Source organism: Carassius carassius, chromosome 27 (genome assembly GCF_963082965.1).
Source record: "Carassius carassius chromosome 27, fCarCar2.1, whole genome shotgun sequence".
NCBI lineage: Eukaryota > Metazoa > Chordata > Actinopteri > Cypriniformes > Cyprinidae > Carassius > Carassius carassius.
Genome location: NC_081781.1, coordinates 25027193 through 25045838, shown reverse-complemented (window position 1 = coordinate 25045838; position 18646 = coordinate 25027193). Strand labels below are relative to the sequence as shown.

At 35.9% G+C, this 18646-nt stretch overlaps 1 protein-coding gene across 1 annotated transcript; it reads left to right on the top strand.

Annotated features, from left to right (window-relative positions):
• The first annotated feature begins 2468 nt into the window (after positions 1-2468).
• On the top strand, positions 2469-17398 carry sptlc2b (serine palmitoyltransferase, long chain base subunit 2b). The gene is made up of 12 exons (XM_059513230.1): positions 2469-2691; positions 5291-5482; positions 6421-6575; positions 8149-8297; positions 8687-8811; positions 11069-11162; positions 11483-11588; positions 12265-12484; positions 12761-12887; positions 16246-16381; positions 16547-16676; positions 17039-17398. The coding sequence occupies exons 1-12, from the start codon at positions 2551-2553 to the stop codon at positions 17153-17155; spliced, it is 1692 nt and encodes a 563-aa protein (XP_059369213.1). The 5' UTR covers positions 2469-2550; the 3' UTR covers positions 17156-17398.
• Positions 17399-18646: the final 1248 nt, after the last annotated feature.

Below are 18646 nucleotides of genomic sequence, written 5' to 3'. Positions count from 1 at the left end.
TATAATATAGTATTAATCTATAGCATTTGTTATGTAAAAAAACAGCCTGCACATTAAGAAACAATAGCTACAACATGCAACAGTTGTAATATAAGTCTATTGGAAAAATCTAATCACCGGTTATCTATTTTAAATTCCGATTAGGCTATCTATTATATATTTTACAACAAGTTAGACAACATTTACCACAATAAATAAGCTACAATAAAATGTGATAAATTAAGTAGGCTATCTTAAAAATAATATATTATATGTTAGTGCTGGTGCAAGATTTTGTTTTCTCTTTTTTCAGTCTTTTAGTTTATTTGCCTTTCTAAGATAATGTTCACCTTTCGCTATAATTAATCAGTAGCCTTGTTCTTGGTTTTCATTAACCATGGTATAAAAATGAGGGGAGGGGTTGTATATGCTAGTTGTGGTTATCACGGTTGGTTATTTCCAACACATCCTACAAACTACGCCACTGGGTGCACTCGACGAGCAGTTATCCATTCTGAGTCCGACGTTTTTACTTTTTTAGCTTTAACCAATAGGAGTGCTTAATTTTATTTATTTATTTATTTATTACGTTTATTGCTACAATCTAGCGAATTTACACAAATAAATGTTTTTAACTTAACCAGATATGTCCCAAATTGTCTTTAGCTAAAAACAAAAACATATAGGGTGAATACTGGTAAAGTGGGACAATGGGTAAAGTGGGACAGTTAAGCTTAATAATATATATCTTTACATGGATATGTTTTTTTTTTTTTTTACAAAAAATCAACACTGAGCTCATCAGTAGCAAGTATTTGATAAATAAATAAAAAATTCTGTGGCTATGACATCACTTCCGGGGTGTGGCACATCATATTTAACAACATTGCAGTGAACTGTGATGGTAAGTAAAATGACATAGCATTCTGAGGTAAATAATGTTAAGGTTATAAAAATAAAACAACTCATGGATCATTTGTAATTGTTATATATTTTGTTATAGGATGTAATGGTGAATCAGAATTTTTAAAAATCACATTCATATTAATCTTCTTGGTTTTTTTTTATGTGATTTTGACACTGTCCCAGTTTGCCAGTAGCATATTGTTAAACTGGGACAGGGTAATACTGGCAAACTGGGACAGCCATTCAAGTCATTCTAATGGAGGAATTGAGTTCCCTTTTTATATGTCCCTCATACATATAGTTAGTTAGCTAGATATTTCAACAAAGACTGACTTAAACTACGCCAACTCTCACGCATTCACAGTGAGACTCACGCAATTAACACTTTTCACACGCTCTCACGCCACACATCCATTTTCTCACGCACAGAAAAATCGTGAAGCAAAGAGGACATGGAGACTGACAGACTAGACAGAAATGAAATTAAGCCTGTGTGCAATCAATTAATTCTTACAAGAAGAGATGTTAATGAAGGTTACTTTTTTTATTATTAAATTTGTATGAAATAAATTTAACCCAATATAAAATTTTGTGGGCAGGCGAGGGAGGGGGTGGGTTGAATCTGCTGTACCTGCACCCCTTCTTAAAAAAGTGATGTTTATATTATTGTTGTTGGTGTTTATATTGTTGTTTATATTGTTATTGTGTATTTAATTTATAAGGCCTACACTTGAATAACAATTGAATGTGTTTTAAGTGTCCCAGTTTGCCAATAAAGGTGTCCCAGTTTGACAGTAGCGCCTTGAAAATTGTGTTTTGGGGTCATTGTGTGTTTGAGGAAGAGTCATCCATCCGGTGTTTAATGTTTCTTTCTTTTTTATTGTCTATAGTATAGTAGAGCTCCTAAGCTATTTAGAATAGTATCATATGAGCGGCTAAGACATTTGGATCATAATAAAAAAGTATGCAGAATATAAATTATCAGAAAGTGTCCCACTTTACCAGTATTCACCCTACAATATTTAGTTTTATCTCTTTAGAATAGTTTTCCCAATGCTAAGGGCTTTCTTTCAATGAAAGAACAGAAAAGTTGGCTTTTGTTGTTGTTGTTGTTTAAATAAAAATACAACTTTCAACTATTTTCAACTCTCAACTATTTTTAACTTTTAAATTATGTACCTTATTTGTAAAAAAAAAAAAAAAAGTGTGTAGCGTGAAACTCTGAAAATCTTATTTTCTTAGGCTATATTTGTATTTAGCACATGCTCTTATTTTGTGATTGTCAAGGGAAAAATTATTCATAAAAACAGATCTCACAAATGTTTACATTAAGGTAGAGAGTTAACATATAAGTCAAAGTTTCCATTACTCTAGGGTTTATCTAGCATCCAATTATAAAAAGCGTAATTTCTGTGACGTACAGACAGAAGGTTAGGTGGTTTACGCCCTGGGTTACTATAGGTCAATGACGTCAGTTTACGATGAATATTTATTTTTAAGCCACTCCCGCACGATGCAGCTCATTGGCTGTGAGTTCGTGTGGAAGGCGGGGCTTTCCTGTAATCTTGGAGTGGGCGTAGTTTTGTCATTCGACGGTTTTGAGGATACGGGAAATCCAGATTACACAAGTGAAGCCAGAGACCCAGCACACATCGCCGGCCTGCCATGACGCAAAACTCCACTAGTAAGATTATAAACGGAGATGCCTTACACCGAACGAAACAAGACAAGAAAACATGCGGAAATGGGTTCGTGAAGAACCACTGCTTGTTCCAACAGAAGAGAAGCCGCCGCCCGTCGGAGAAAGTGAGTCCGCCTCCTGCGCTACACACACACTGAAACACGCACAGTGCACACACCGGAGCTGTTTATGCTGTTACTTTGAGTTAAATGAGTATGGCGACGTTTCACTCTGGGTTTATATTACTGTTCCGAGTTTAGGATTTAGGAAAGGAGAGTTCATCTAGTTTGTATTTGTGTGTAGAGAGGGGGAGGCTGGGTGTGTTCTCTGTGAAGTTTTCATGTGTTCAAACATGTAACGTTAACCGTTATATATAGCATCTTCCACCTATATTCTAAATGTACGAAATGCTATTTAATGTCATTCACTTAATTTAAATAATTACATTATTTATTAAAAATGCCCCATTTACTTTTTTTGTTTGTTTGTTTGTTTTACAGTTAATCCTATGTTTGTTGGTTTTTATTTATTTATCTCCGCAGCAATCAAATTATCATGGTAAAATAAGAATGATATGATGATATTGCAATTTTTGTTCATCAGATTATGAGTCACAGAATGATGCTAATTGAAGATGCAACATTTAACACCACTGCTATAGAACATTTGTCAAATTGGACTTTTGACTCAACCTTTATAGTTATTTAATGAAATATAGTCCTTGTGGCAACAAGCCCATGGCCTCCTCATTAAAGTGCCTGATATTCATTCAAAAATTCAGACTATTGTTAATTTTCAAGCAAATTCGGTTAGTGTCACGCTGCTAAAAGAAACCGTCCCTACCTGCAAACTGAAGTTAGTGTTTGTTCTCTATGGGTGTTGTGCACATATGGTGAACTGTTGTTTCATGTCATAGCTGATACTTTATTGTGAATTTTACCACAGTTAGATCTCTTTGTTGACTGGGTCAGAATCCAGAACTATAAAACAAGTAATTTGTTAATGTGCTATCATGTAGTTGGACGTGTACTGAAACTTTAGATCTTCCATCATTTTAATATTCATATGTAAATAATTACTGATATGTTAAACATTACATAATGTTTGTTCATGACTTAATAACAAAAGTTGAGGTTATTATATAATGCCCACTTTTAATGCTCAACAATGAAAAGCATCAGCAGCCCATTGCTTTGAGATGAATGGTTATGTGATCAAATGAATTGTTTGCTGTTAGTGTTTGGTTGTCTCCATTTGTATTGACACAAGCGTGGAAAATAACAGTGTAGTATTCTGTCATGTAACTGGAGAGCAACGCTTTGTTCTTTGCAACCTGAGGATGTTTCCCAAGCGCACTTCTGAGCTCCATGGGAGAAACAACCTTTCCAAGGATTTGAGCGTGTTGTCAAGCTAGTTTTTCTTGTACTATGTCCTTATCATCAAAATGGACCTATTGGTCAGGTGTGCAGTATTGTTTTTTTTTTTTGTTTTTTTTTTAAGCTTACAGTAAACATAACAAGCGAGGCATGCAAAGTAGGTCTTGCCAGTATGTTTATTATTGAAATTATTAATGTAGAGCATTGTGTTATCAAGCGCAAGGTTGGGGGGTTCGATTCCCTGGGAACACACGATAGGTAAAAATTGATAGCCTGAATGCACTGTAAGTCGCTTCGGATAAAAGCGTCTGCTAAATGCATAAATGTAATTTTTAATTTGATATAAAAAGTTAATAAGATTATTTTCTGTGAATCTGGTCAAATGATCTGTGATCAGTAAATATAATTACCACATAATCACTTTATTTATTTATTTATTTATTTAGGCTGTATGCACTTTTAATCAATGTGGCCAATGTTAGATACATATGGAAGTGGCCCAAATCAGAAATGACCAGATTACTTGTAGTTTGTGGTGTTTCTAATGTTATAAAGAAAAGGATTCATCTCTCAAGCCATTTCTGAAAAAGTATATAAACATAGGGATGTATAATGAATCATCATTATACATATTTTTCATCATCATGAAAATATCCCATCCAGGTCTACTGTAAGCAGTTTCTGTAGTTTGAGTTAACATTTCCAATCCTTATTAAAAGAAGGTTTGTCTGCCTTGTTTCAGGAAGCAACGTTTACTGGCTGACTTTAGAAACTGAACAAATATAAGGCTTTCCTGTATTTAGCAATCCAAGTTTTCCCGTAAATGCTTTCTCACTCAGCACTGACACAAACCGTTAACCCTGACTTAACTTAGCTTTACGTAAGAAGGCTGATTCGGGGATCTGGAACAGTGGGACCAATCCGTTCCTGACAGGAAGGGCAGGTTTTAGAGGGGATGCAGTTAAGAGAAACATGAGTTTGATCACATGCTGAGGTTAAGCAGTGTAAGGACTAACTCTGGTTCATGTTCATGGACAGAGTGATAAATGGAGTTTTGCTCTTCTGATCATATATGGTATCTGTTACCTCATGCTTGAAGCTGTTAGCTGTTTCAGTCCTAACTATAGTTGTAAAGTTTCCATAGAGAATGTGAGTAAGGGTGACAACCTTTAGGGTGTTGTTAGATCATTGCTTTCTAGCCCAACTTAAATGAGTCCATCCCTAAATTTCAGTATTATTCTGGTATCTCTGTGTATTCTTTCAGTGCTCCACCTATCATGGATTGATTTGTGTTAAGATATCCATTTTTCAATGTAAATTCACTGCATATTCATCTTTTCCCCCACAGAACCATCATGCTTCATGCACTTCGCTTTATAAAAAGCCATTTGTGGAGTCGTTTGAGGAGACGCCACTGCTGGTTGCCGTCCTTACCTACATGGGCTATGGCATCCTTACCATTTTTGGCTATCTGCGAGATTTCCTGAGGGACTGGAAGTTTGAGCAGTGTCATGTGGCCAGAGAGAGAGAAGAACAGAAGGTACGGTTAACATATCTGTGGTGCTTGCCTGACTTTTTTTATTTATGTCATGCTTCCCTGGGTAACGTTTTGCATATCAGATGTTTACATGTAATCCAATCATGCATCTCATCCAATGCCACTTTTGCTAGTCCCAAACCATAATTTTAAAGATGGTAATAGAGGCTTGAGCCATTGATAGCATTCTAATGAAGTTATTATTAAGAGAGTGAGAGAGAGAGACAGACAGAGGAAGAGAAAGAAATTGATAGAGAGAGCTTGTGTGAATTAGGCTACCTCTGTGCGTCTCTAAACAGCGCTGTCTCCTCGCTAGTGAGAAATGTCATGTGTAGCTTTTAAGTTGCTAAAACTATATAGGCTAACTGATAAAATCGTGAGGGCAGTGCTGACAACACCTTTATGTGCAAACTGCATGACCGTTATTAAAGTTAACTGTGCAAAGTTATGTGGAACTGTAATGCAGTCAAGAGAGATTTTCCCTGAAAACAATTGCACACCTCAGAATATGTTCGTCAGCCGATCAGATTCAAGCATTTAACGGACCCGTAGTATAAATGTTATTATTCAGTTCCAGTTATGTTGCAAAATGAATCAGTTATGAGTCAAAAGTCACAAAATTCATTAAATTAATAAGTCAATTTAAGTCAAGTTAAAGCAGTTCTTCAGAAGCTGATAGTACCATCTATCATCCAGTTTAAGTCAGTTTACGTTTTGTACTCAAATCTGATGGTGTCAGTGCAGTCAAAGTGTCTTTTAAACCCCAACTAAGCAAGCCAAAGGCAATTAGTGGCAAGAAATGGAGAGAGAAAAAAACCGGCCCAGTCAGAGGGCCAGTTCTTCAATGGAAAACACATTTGTGTTTGCATCATTAGTCATGTTATTGTCATAAATATTTTAAATGTAGTGTTATGTTTTCGCTTTTGATGCTCTGTTCCCAGGATTTTGTTCCACTGTACCAGGACTTTGAGAATTTCTACACCAGGAATCTGTACATGAGGATCAGAGACAACTGGAACAGGCCCATATGCAGCGTCCCTGGAGCCAAGATGGACCTCGTGGAGCGGGTGACACCTGACTATAACTGGACCTTTGAGTGAGTGTCACATTGTGCCGACACACCAGGATGTTGGATCCAGCGTACCAGATCCCGCCAGAAGATGTCTGTTTTGACTGATAACCAAACTAATTCATAGAGATTTGTTTATTGAAAAATTGTTGCATCTTTCTCTACCTATACTGCACCCTTAAAGTATGTACTCTTTTGGTGAAGAAAAAGTACACACTTTTGAGTGTTCAGTAGAAGAGTAGGCAAGGTTTGGGACATATTATAACGTCATAAAGTTGCATCTTTAACAGACCGCTCTGTCACATAGTAACACGCACCCTATCACTGTAAACTGACCTGTCAATCATCTTTTTACTGTTAAAATCCTCCACATTTAATTTCATTTAACTTAATACCCTATCGGAGAGAAAAAAATTGCATGATGATCTGCGAGCCGTGGGTCTTCATGCAGAGAACTCTGCTCATATTTTCTGCATAATGATGCATTTAAAAGTTAACGAACAAACGGATATTTATAAAAGTTTACATTGCTATTGCAGATTAATAAAATTTTGATTATTAATAACTCAAACCCCTTTATCTAAACCTCTACTTAACCATTGTTTCCACGCATTAATCATGTTTGTAGTTTCTTAATGCTTTTTATTTGTGTTTGTAGTTCTCAACTGAATCTTTCGTCAAAGAACACTGGATTGTGGGTAATATTAGCCATTAGCGTGTGCATGGAACCACACATCAAGAATTGACCTGAAATAGACCGTCTGGGGACTTTTGGCATACTCTTTTCAACATACTTTGCTTTGGGACACACTTATTGTAATCTCGCATACCATTTAGTATGGATAGTATGAACACTGGGACGCAGGGTATATTCACCAGAAAGAACAGCTCGTGCCGCTCGTCATACATCATCGCGCTATTTTTAAATCACTGCACATGCGCAGTTCTTTCAATTTACGGTTTTCAATACAATCAAGCGTTTATGTCTTCTCGCTCGGATTGCCAAAGGAATAAACCACCCCTTACGATCCGATCGAAAATCTGAATCGGATCCATCCAATTCAGTCCGATTGACATGATTACATGTGACTTTCTTTATTCTGATTGTGCTTCTATTCTTATTATGATTGGATAAGTAGGGTCCATGTAAATGCAGCTACTGTAACAATCGCGGATCAAATGAAGCTTGAGTCTTCTCTCTCTTCTCCTCCTGTCATTCAATGGTCCTTCTTAAAAAGGATCCTTTTTTTATGCCTTTTATTTAGATAGGTCAGAAGGTCGACAGGAAGCGAAGTGGGTGAGAGAGAGGGGGGTGGGACTCAAACTTGGGACGCCCGAAGCGAAACGGCGCTACATGGATCTTATTCCACCAATCAGAACACACCATCCAGTTAAGGGGGTCCCACCATTACATTTACAAACCAATAAAGACAAATGATGTTGCTTACCCTTATTTGCTTACTGAAGGTTATGAATATAGATGATCACTGTTAAAAATAAACACGGTAACAAACTCATGTAAAGGCTTAATTTACCCAAGTTTACCAAGGGTTGCATATGTTTAATTTATTCCATGTTTTTTCTTTATATTTTCCTGCAGACACACAGGGAATGTTCTGAAGGATGTTATTAATATGGGCTCATATAATTACCTCGGCTTTGCTGAGAATACCGGCACATGCGCTGATGCTGCCTCTGAGTGCACTGTGAAATTCGGCGTGGGGGTGAGCAGCACCAGGCAAGAGATAGGTAATAAATACTCACTCTCTCATGCTTTACAGCCACTTCTGTGGTATAAAAGGGGTCAAATAATGATAAGACACTTTATGTAGGTTTTAGTAAATTTATAAAGTATCATAACTTGGTCCTCTTATAATGAATGACCTTGTCATTATGATTTTCCACCCTCTCACTGAAACTTAGAATACTTATTTATATATTAAGTTCTTGTTAAGTAATTCATCCCACCGGATGAGGATTTGTTTTATGGTGGAAAAGAAATGTGCGGCACTATGACAAACTCCTAGTTCTTATCTAACCTTTATCATTGTGTCCCTGGAGTCTGATGTTTACTCAAAAAGAAGGAAACAGTTCTATTATTATACAAATCTATTGTTAAGATATTTGTTCTCTTGCAGGAAATCTTGACAAGCATGAGGAGCTAGAGATTCTGGTGGCCAGGTTTTTAGGGGTTGAGTCATCCATGGCCTTTGGAATGGGCTTTGCTACAAATTCCATGAATATTCCTGCGCTCACAGGAAAAGTAAGAGTTTTACTATTAACAAACTTTAAGTCAAATGGAATGCTAAGAAATGTTTTGTCTGAGCCAGGTAGGGTGGGGAAGAACATTGGGGATCAGTAGTTATGTAGGGAAGTATTGGCCTAATGGTTAGAGATCCGGACTCGTAATCCATAGGTTGTGAGTTTGAGTGTCGGGCCGGCAGGAATTGTAAGTGAGGGGAGTGAATGTACAGTGCTCTCTCTCCACCCTCAATAGCATGACTGAGGTGCCCTTGAGCAAGGCAACATAAATGGCTGCCCACAATAATGAATGCCTTTTTTATATATATAATGTTTCCACCAAAATCAGTATTGTATCTGGTCCGTATTGAAAAATTAATTTTACATTTTACGCAAAATGCGATAATCACAGAGTTATTAGGTCACGTTTTCTCCCTTTTTTTCCAAACTGCAACAAACGCCAGTTTCCTTTTTTACAGAATGTAATATATCCGCTCAACCAATCACAGTGCACCATTCAATGCACTTTAAACAGTAACAACCAGTCACAGCACACCATTCCACGCTCTTTAATGGTGGCGCTTTGAAAACAACCGGCATCCTAGTTTCCTCATCTACTTTGTACTTTGTGATCAACAAACAAGGGCTGTGTGGTCTGTGATCAATAGTACTGGTAAATCTCCATCACGTGCTTTTAGATGGAAATTATTCAGATGCTTTTAATACACAGAGCGACAAGCTACGCTATATCACATTCATTAAATCAATCGCATTTGATTATGAATGCGATATTGCTTAGCTTCTCAGTGTTAGTATTTTTATTATTGTCATTTATTTTTTTGTTAATACAGCAGATAGCACTAGTCAACTAAATGAATGTAACATGGCAAAGATGAATGCTCTTTTGGAAGTTGAATGTAAGGGAAATGCCCTTTCAGAATTTCTGTGATCTAATGTGTTATTGTTGTTCATGTTCTTTTTCATGATGAAATTTTATTTTACTGCTGTAATTAATTTACAGCATTAACACGATGACCCATTGAATTCATTTTGGAAGTGATGACTGATGAAAGTATGATGAAAGATGAAAAGTCCAGTGCCGGATGAAAGTCCAGTGCCTGTAAATAAGGTTATTATTGACCAAGTTCAGAGGCTGTCATATGTGGATCAACTTACTATGTTGTGTATTTTCTTATATGAAGAATAACTTTCATATTGATTCAACGGATTTATTGCATTGTGAGGAAAAAAAAGGGTCATGGATTTATTGCATTTTAGGGGAAAAAATTAATAACATTTTTAATAACATAACATTGGATTTGAACTTTTAATGTTATTATAACCTAAAGATACTATGTTAAAGTTTAAAACAGAAAATAGTGGCTTTAATCTAAAAAAAAAAAAATTACTCAAATTAATCCAAAAAGGATTTATTGTGTTTTGGAACCAAACTCTTCATATATATATCTATATATATATATATATATATATATTTATTTCACGAGTTCACCCTTACATCTAATCTTAAAGCGAATAGTAAGCATATTTTGGTGTGCTGTCCTGGGGGAGGGGTCCGGGCCCGGAGCATAGACCGAACCCAAAGAACTCCCCCTATCCCTAATTTGGGATAAAATAGATTAGAAGTGAGGAGTTGGGGTGGAGGAGGGATGCCGAAAAACTGTCGTAGGACAGGAGGTAAGAAGGCTGGATATATATACACTTGTTGTGCTAGTTAAGATGGTTAGCTAAACGAGATGCACCTGTGTCAAATTGGATGATTATCTGATCATGCTCCTCCCAAACTTTGTTAATAAAACCCATATATAAATATATATATATATATATATATATATATGTATAAGAATATTCTGTTTTGTACCAGGATTAATTCAAAGTGGTTTCTAAATGTAAATGTAAGGTAATTTCAATGAAAATTTGAAAGAGCTTTATTTGAAAGTGCTTCCTTGGAAAACATAGTTTAAAATTCCTTGTTACAAACCCTTTTTTCTTTGAAATTCCTTGTTAGAAACCCAAATACATTAACACATTGTCATGGTCATGAGAAGGTACAAATACCCTTTTTCCTAAACACCATGAGAAATAATGATATTATTAAATATGTAAAACCTTGTTCTCTTATTGACTGTGTGTAGCACCTACAACTCTGCAAAGGCTCCTTACGTTTGAAAAGTTGCTTTGTATCTTATGAACTCTTTAGCCAACAGGTTTAATATTATTTTACATGCTTTTTTTGCTTCATATATTTGTATTTCTCTTAGGGCTGTCTGATCTTAAGTGATGAGCTCAATCATGCATCTCTGGTTCTGGGTGCCCGTCTCTCTGGCTCTACCATCCGTGTATTCAAACACAACAGTAAGTTCATGTTATTTTTAGCCCACATGGAAAATAAAAATGCTGTGCAAAACAATCACAGCCAGGTAATATTTGATGTTTAATATAGAAGATTAAGGACCCAAATGAGTTCCCAGTGGGTGGCCAGACAATAGAAACTCCATTACTGAACGCATTTATTTGTAGAATAAATTAATATTTGTGTGATTAATGTACCTGAATAGGCATTTGGCCACAAAAAAAAAATATATATATATATATAAGTGAACCTAAGAACAGCATCCGCAGTAATACGTTAAGATGTATATTCATAAATTCTACTTTCCAACCATAACTCTCAGATATGGAAAGTCTGGAAAAGTTACTCCGGGATGCTATCGTTCATGGCCAACCTAGAACCCACCGGCCCTGGAAGAAGATCCTCATCCTCGTTGAAGGAATTTACAGGTATAGGAGAAATCTTTTTCTAGCTTTTTCATTATGTATACTACATGTTTTTTTCTTATTTGAGCTGAAACCTCATGTTTTGTGCAACGCATTTATGCAAAGGGAGGCTGATTTGCATACTGTTTTCTGGTTTGGAGGTCATTTCATTCTTTATTTCAAGGCATAAAGAGGAGAGCAATAATGATGATATCGTATATATTTACCACATGCACATTCATTTTAATGCAGAGGAGGATAAGAAATGAAAGTAGAAATATAGGCCTATACAGAGACAGAGAGATTAATCGCCTCTAAAATAAAAGTTTTTGTTACTTGTATGTATATATTTAAGAGAAATATGTTGTTTATATATTAACTATGAATATATAGTTTAAATTATATGAATATAAATATAAATATATGATAAAAAAAATTTAATATATAAACTGTACGTGTTTGTGTGTGTGTGTGTGTATATATATATATATATATATATATATATATATGTATGTATATGTATGTATATATATCGTGATTAATCGTTTGACAGCACTAATATTTAATAAAAAATGTAAATAAAAAGATCAAACTTTTACTTCCTGGTTATCAATTAGAGGTACTCCTCTACATTCACATATTGAAATATCTAGGCCTCTAAAAAAATGCATTAAAAGTATACCTGCATTTTTCTTTTTAGTATGGAAGGCTCAATAGTGCGACTTCCTGAGGTCATTGCCCTAAAGAAGAAATATAAAGCTTACCTGTACCTGGATGAGGCCCACAGTATCGGGGCACTAGGACCACGAGGCAGAGGTGTGGTGGACTACTTTGGCCTGGATCCATCTGATGTTGACATCATGATGGGCACTTTCACCAAGAGCTTTGGTGCTGCTGGAGGATACATTGGAGGAAAGAAGGTTTGTGTACAATTTTGCTGTCAATGGCATATCAAATATGAATTACTACACATACATACAAATCACACATGCTGGTTTGAGTCTGGACTGCAGCCTGTCATTTCCAGCTCTCTCTCCCCCAATTCCAATATTTAATAATGAGACAAAGTGACTCTTCCAAAAAATGTGCTTTTCAGTTACAAATAACATATACGATTGTAATTTAGTATTGCAGTTTACATTTGGCTTAAGTAGCAGTTCTTGTGTAATAATTAACTTTTAGTTTTCTCTCTGTAGGAGCTGATTGATTACCTCCGCTTACATTCTCACAGTGCAGTTTATGCTACCTCAATGTCCCCACCCATCATTCAGCAGATTATCACTTCTATGAAGTGCATTATGGGAGAGGATGGCACCACATTAGGTGAGTTTAGAATTTTATCCTGGATCATTTCTAATAAAGATTACTTAAGTGGAATAATCTGTGTGTGACATCTATCACAACTACTATTTTTACTGTAATGCCTAATAAAGTAGCAATATTGTAATATTTGTAAACAAATCGTGTGATGTAAAAAAGAGCCACAAGATGGCAGCATTAACTTAAGGAATACTGTTATGAAATGAAGCCCAGTGGTTATTTATAATATAACAAACGTTGTTGCATAATGTAACCTGTACTTTGACTTCCATGCTGCTCCCCTGTGTGCTTTCTTGTGTGTTTCTATGTATATTACACAAGACTTTGACCTGATTAAAACATTTTAATCAGTTGAGAACTATTGAGCTCTTTTGTAGTCAGAAATATTCTCCTCGCATGTTTGCAAATTCAGATAAAAATGCTTTGGCAATGCATTGCAAGTGCACACCAGTGTTACTGTGATGGTAACAAATGTCTGTAAAAGGAGAAACCTTCCCATGTCTGTGCTATTAAACGTGTTTTTATTCAGAAAACGAGAAATAATCTGCTCTGCCACAAGAGTAGTTAACTCGAAAGAAAAGATGAAGTTATAGAATACAGTGCACAACTCTTAATACATTTCGAAATGCAGGGGAATCAGACATCGGGCTTTGAGTTTGTTTAGGAAAAGTAAACTCGATGACTCAGCGATTGGTTACACATGCTAACTCCATCTCCGCTGACAGTTTGAGGCAGCAAACTCAGCTTCACCCCTGATTGATTTAGCAGGGCGTTCGTTTGGAAAACCACATCTATACCCAAAACACACACACACGCCGCATCTGGAAGCTCTTCGAGCCCTTGTGAGGCTTTAGCGTGAGAGAAAGAAGGCTGAATGTTTCTCTCTGTTGGGATAATGGATGCTGACGGACCTTATAGACTTAGGAAACTCTTTCACTGTTGGGTTCTCAAATGTATAGGAGACGCCTTATGTTATAATTCTGGCATTGAATCTTGAAGAAACCTCTCACCTTCTGCTGATTTCTGTAGCTTAACTTTTAGAACCCAGCACTAGCAACACTGAAGTCATGGGTTCAATTCCCAGGGAACTCGCATACAGATAATGTATTAGTTTGAATCAAAGAGCCTATGTCTGCTACCTATAGACCTAGGTTTGGTGAATATTGAATTTAACGCAGATGAAAATGAGGCTCTGAGGGACAGACTTATTTCATGCACTTAAGGTTCTAGATCGCTTAGATTTCACCATAATAACAAAGTTTCTGTCTACAATTTTTCTATTTTTTTTCAAATATGTTGTCAGCTGAACAGTGAGTATGTTGTTAAACAACTGTAAAATCCACTGAATGCATTGTATTCTTTCCCTTACAACCTTGTTTTCATTCCTGCCAAAAATAAAAAATGGAACTACCCTGACTAAGCTCAATTGGTTTTCTTAGCAGCATGAAAAAACGACTTTTATTCAAATTGTGAATTGATTTATATGCAGAAAGCAAGCAAATAGCACTCAGTAGCTGTTCAGCACAAGCTCACTGAGTCTTGCACTCTTGTGAAAAACTGTTATAATCAAAGCAGCTAACTACACTGCATGATAACTTTCTTATTTACATCATGTCTACACTTTGTTGGTTACTTTGTTTCACTTAGTCATGAACGTGTACTCAGTCAATGAGCTCACACTGAACAAATGTTTTGAGCAGATTACTTCTGCACAGAGACTGATTTAAGCACCTTTGGCATTTAATGTGCAACCCTAGAGGATCCTCCTAGTACATGCACAATATAGTAACGTTAGACGTGGCAAACCTGTTCCTCATATCACTGCACAGCAACCACAGAGAACAACTATTAAAGTCGGCACAAAACAGCAATTTTAATTGTGTTTTAAAGTGAGTAAATCAGCTTCTTGAACAAGAAAAACAATTTAGGGCGGGACTTGATTTTGTCCATCAGGGACTGTGGATTGTGTACTGGGGCCCAATTTATAATTTACTCACCTTTATTTATTTATATAGCACTTTATACAATACAGATTAAAATATATATATATATATATATCAATGATTCAAACAGAATTCAATTCTGTTGTAAAGTGACTCTGAAAAGACAATAGTAGACCGATATTATCAATAGAGTCTGTTTAATTAATGGAGAAATAATTTAAGGAACGGATTAATTAGCCACTCTGGATTACGTGACGTGACAAACATCTGAGTGACAGCTTTCTGAAGGGCAGCGCCTGACTATGTAAATGTAACTTTTATTACCCATCCCTCATCAGAGAGGAGATGTTGTTGCAAGGGGCCGAGCACATTAACGTTTTTGATGAAAGATACATGCATGTCACTTTATGTACAATAAACTTCAGCATTTCATAAAAAAATAAGAAGAACTAGAGAGGAACAGCTATTAAATTATCATTTTGATTTCATGATGACTTACAGTTTACATCTCAGGGACCGTATACTCTAGTGGAAAATCACTCAAGAAATATGCTATTGAACTACATGTTGAATACAGTTTAGAGCAGTCGTGCCATTTTGGTTTTAGAACAAGACGAAATGTTTGTTTCTGCTACATAAAAAAAGTAGTTTAATTTCAGTTTAAGCTGAATTTATAAAGCACCGAACTAACTTGCATTTCCTCGTAGCTGTTGGTTGGACTGTTTTCTCCTCAAGTCTTTAACGATATTCTCAATACTGAATATTGTGAGAAAGAGCTTTGCCTTCCCAGGAGCCCCTCACTATGAATGGAATGTCAAACAAGTGAAAACTAATACTGGAGAGTATATCTCTACCTCTGCCCAAAGGATCATTGTGCACTGTTCAAAGTGGATTTGAATTCCTTTGGCTTCAGATAAAACGGCCTCCCGATTTTCATTTGCCATGTGCTGGCATGGAACTTGCGGAGATGTTTGCAATTTAGCTTTTGGTCGTTCCTGTTGTTGGATATGAAGAACGTATGAATGACACAACAAAACGACAAGGGAAAAAAACCTGCTTTGGGCTTTAACATGCGTGTTAACCACTGGGTCAAGAATAAGACTTGCCTGTGCAAAAGTCATCAGGGCATAGCTCTGTGGTTTCTGTAGTGTTCAGTGGTTTTTTTGTTTTTTTGTGTGTGTCGCTGTGCAGGTTCAGTATTTCTGAACCCACGCCTTTCTCTTAACAAGCCACACAATTAGAGATCTGAATCATGTCCACACCACAAATGGTGTGGGATGAGTTACAGACCGAAGTATGAGTAATATAGTTTCTTCAAGCAAGCACCACTAATGAATAAAAATCAAGGACACAGTGTCTTAGAAAGGGTCAGAAGCTGGTTTGCAGGGATGACAATATGAATATTCTCTTTTATGCAGGTCAGGAAAGACTCCGTCAGCTGTCAGAAAACACAACCTACTTTCGCAGGAAATTACATGAGATGGGCTTTATCATCTATGGGAACAATGACTCCCCTGTTGTACCCTTGATGCTCTACATGCCAGCTAAAATCGGGTCAGTCTCACATTTTGTTTGACTGAATCATGGCTATTGTATTTGGTGATATGCTAGCCAGAGGATATGGATTATTATTTTTTGAATGATTTAAAAAAAGAAAAAAAATTCTACTTGACTCTGATTTTGCAGAATCGTTAATTTATTTTGTATACTGTTGTTCAGAGCATTTGGGCGAGAGATGCTGAAGAGGAACATTGGGACAGTGGTGGTTGGGTTCCCCGCCACACCCATCATTGAGTCCCGAGCACGGTTTTGTGTTTCTGCTGCCCACACCAGAGAAATGCTTGACAAAGTGAGTATCACATGAACATCACCAATAAATCTATTAATGTATTAGATAAGATAAGAAGAAAACGTAAAAGAACCAAGTAGTTTACTTGTGGCTTTCCGTTTCTAAACTTTACCTATTAGCTCTCATAGGTGCTTTTATGTAAGATCTGTCCCTATTTAACATCACCGCTAATGATATCAAAACAAATGAAGCGGCTGAGACCAAAAATAAGTGTTCCTACACTTCAGTTATTCATCTATGAATCTCTGACTCACCTCACAGTTAACCAGAGTACATAACTTCTCTCCAAAAATAAACATCCTGTTATCATTTTGCGATTACTCAGCATTAATAACCCCAGTGCCTCTTCTTGACTCTCTCAGGCTTTAAATGCCATCAGTGAAGTTGGAGATCTACTCCAGCTGAAATACTCAAGAAAAAACAGACACGGGAGTGAAGGAACTGACAGTTTTTCATTTCTGGAGAGCCGCCAGGATTAGCACTTTCTCATGATGGACTGAATGTGTCTTTTTTTCCACCCCAGGGAAATTAATGTCTAACTTAAGTGTCATTTTCATGTTGATTCATTTCAGTGGACACTCACTGAAGTCCACCAGCTGACCAAATTTCAAGTCTTACTTCTGGGTTCAGTAACCAATATTCATTTCATCGTGCACTATCAACTGTAGTAAAGAATTCACATCACTGTGTTCAGCATCACAAATGGCACAGGAGAAAATTTGACGCTTTGGTGTCAGGCCTAATTTATCCAACCTTCTACACAGTCTGAAACAAATGAGAGGGTTTTGTCTTTTGTCCATTTGCAATTAATGTTTTTAATAAATACAGTAGAATTCGTACAAAATTTAGTACGATTTATGCTTTAAACAAGAAAAAAAAAACAATATGCCAATGGAGGACAATAAAGGTTATTCAAGACATGTATTGTTAAAGTCTTATTATATTATACAGTTTAGTAACTCTTTAAGGAAATGTAGATTTTTACTAGAAAACAAGACAGAAATCCTGATAAAGAAAATATTTTGTTTTGTTTTGTGTAGAAGAAAACTGACACACACTGGCTGTATACTTGTACAGTAAGTGTCATCTTTTAATGAGAAATAAGCTCAAAAATATATCTAAAAAACAGAAATCTACTTATGAAGGAGATAATTTATTTTAGTTAAATCGTGAATAAGTGACTTAATATACATAAAAATATTGACACATATTTATTAATGCACATTGCAGTGTCTGCATTTATCTGCATTCACATACTAGCTTTGCAAAGGTCCACAAATCTTCCAATATCTCATTTTAATCTTTTTCACAATGCATATATGATTGTATAGGTAAATTAGCGAGGTCTTAATGAACTTGTACAGAAGAATACTGACAACATTCTCTGTTTGGTTTCATCAGAGCTTTCTGTATTTCAATTTGAGTTATGGGACTTTCCATGAATAGGGTACAGTTTGGTGTCCCTTCTCTTTATCCTTTTTTAAGCACTAGATGAACAAAGCTTGTAAAGAGAAATCTCCAAACATTATTTGGACACTTTTTACACAAATTGTTACCCAAATTATATATACATATAGAGAGATTTTTTTTTTTTTCCATTAATATTTATTGCTAGAAAATAACAAATTCTGGGCTATTAAACTCTATATAGACATGTTTTGCAAAACCTCATAAAATTCTCTATAATATTTAGTTTGACATTCCTGGGTTGATAATAAACATTTTCTAAAGGTTAAAAGCCTTACACTGGCCATCTGATTAATCTTTTTTTTTTGAGAGAGAGAGAGAGAGAGAGTTTCAAGACACAATTTGTACTCTATTTGTGGAAGGTGCCTTTATGTCTTACTTGAATATCTGTTACTTGCTGACAGTTTGCATATCTCACGACTAAGTATGATATCTACACTTACTAAAAGTATAATGTCTAATGGGCATTTCACAAAGGCAGAGGTCTTTCATTGAGCCAACAG

Bases quoted from the DNA above. Each gene is read 5' to 3' on its own strand.
- sptlc2b (XM_059513230.1), top strand. From the start codon at position 2,551: ATGACGCAAAACTCCACTAGTAAGATTATAAACGGAGATGCCTTACAC. The intron at 6,576-8,148 runs GTGAGTGTCACA...ATTTTCCTGCAG, and splicing joins GACTATAACTGGACCTTTGA to ACACACAGGGAATGTTCTGA. The intron at 12,888-16,245 runs GTGAGTTTAGAA...TCTTTTATGCAG, and splicing joins AGAGGATGGCACCACATTAG to GTCAGGAAAGACTCCGTCAG.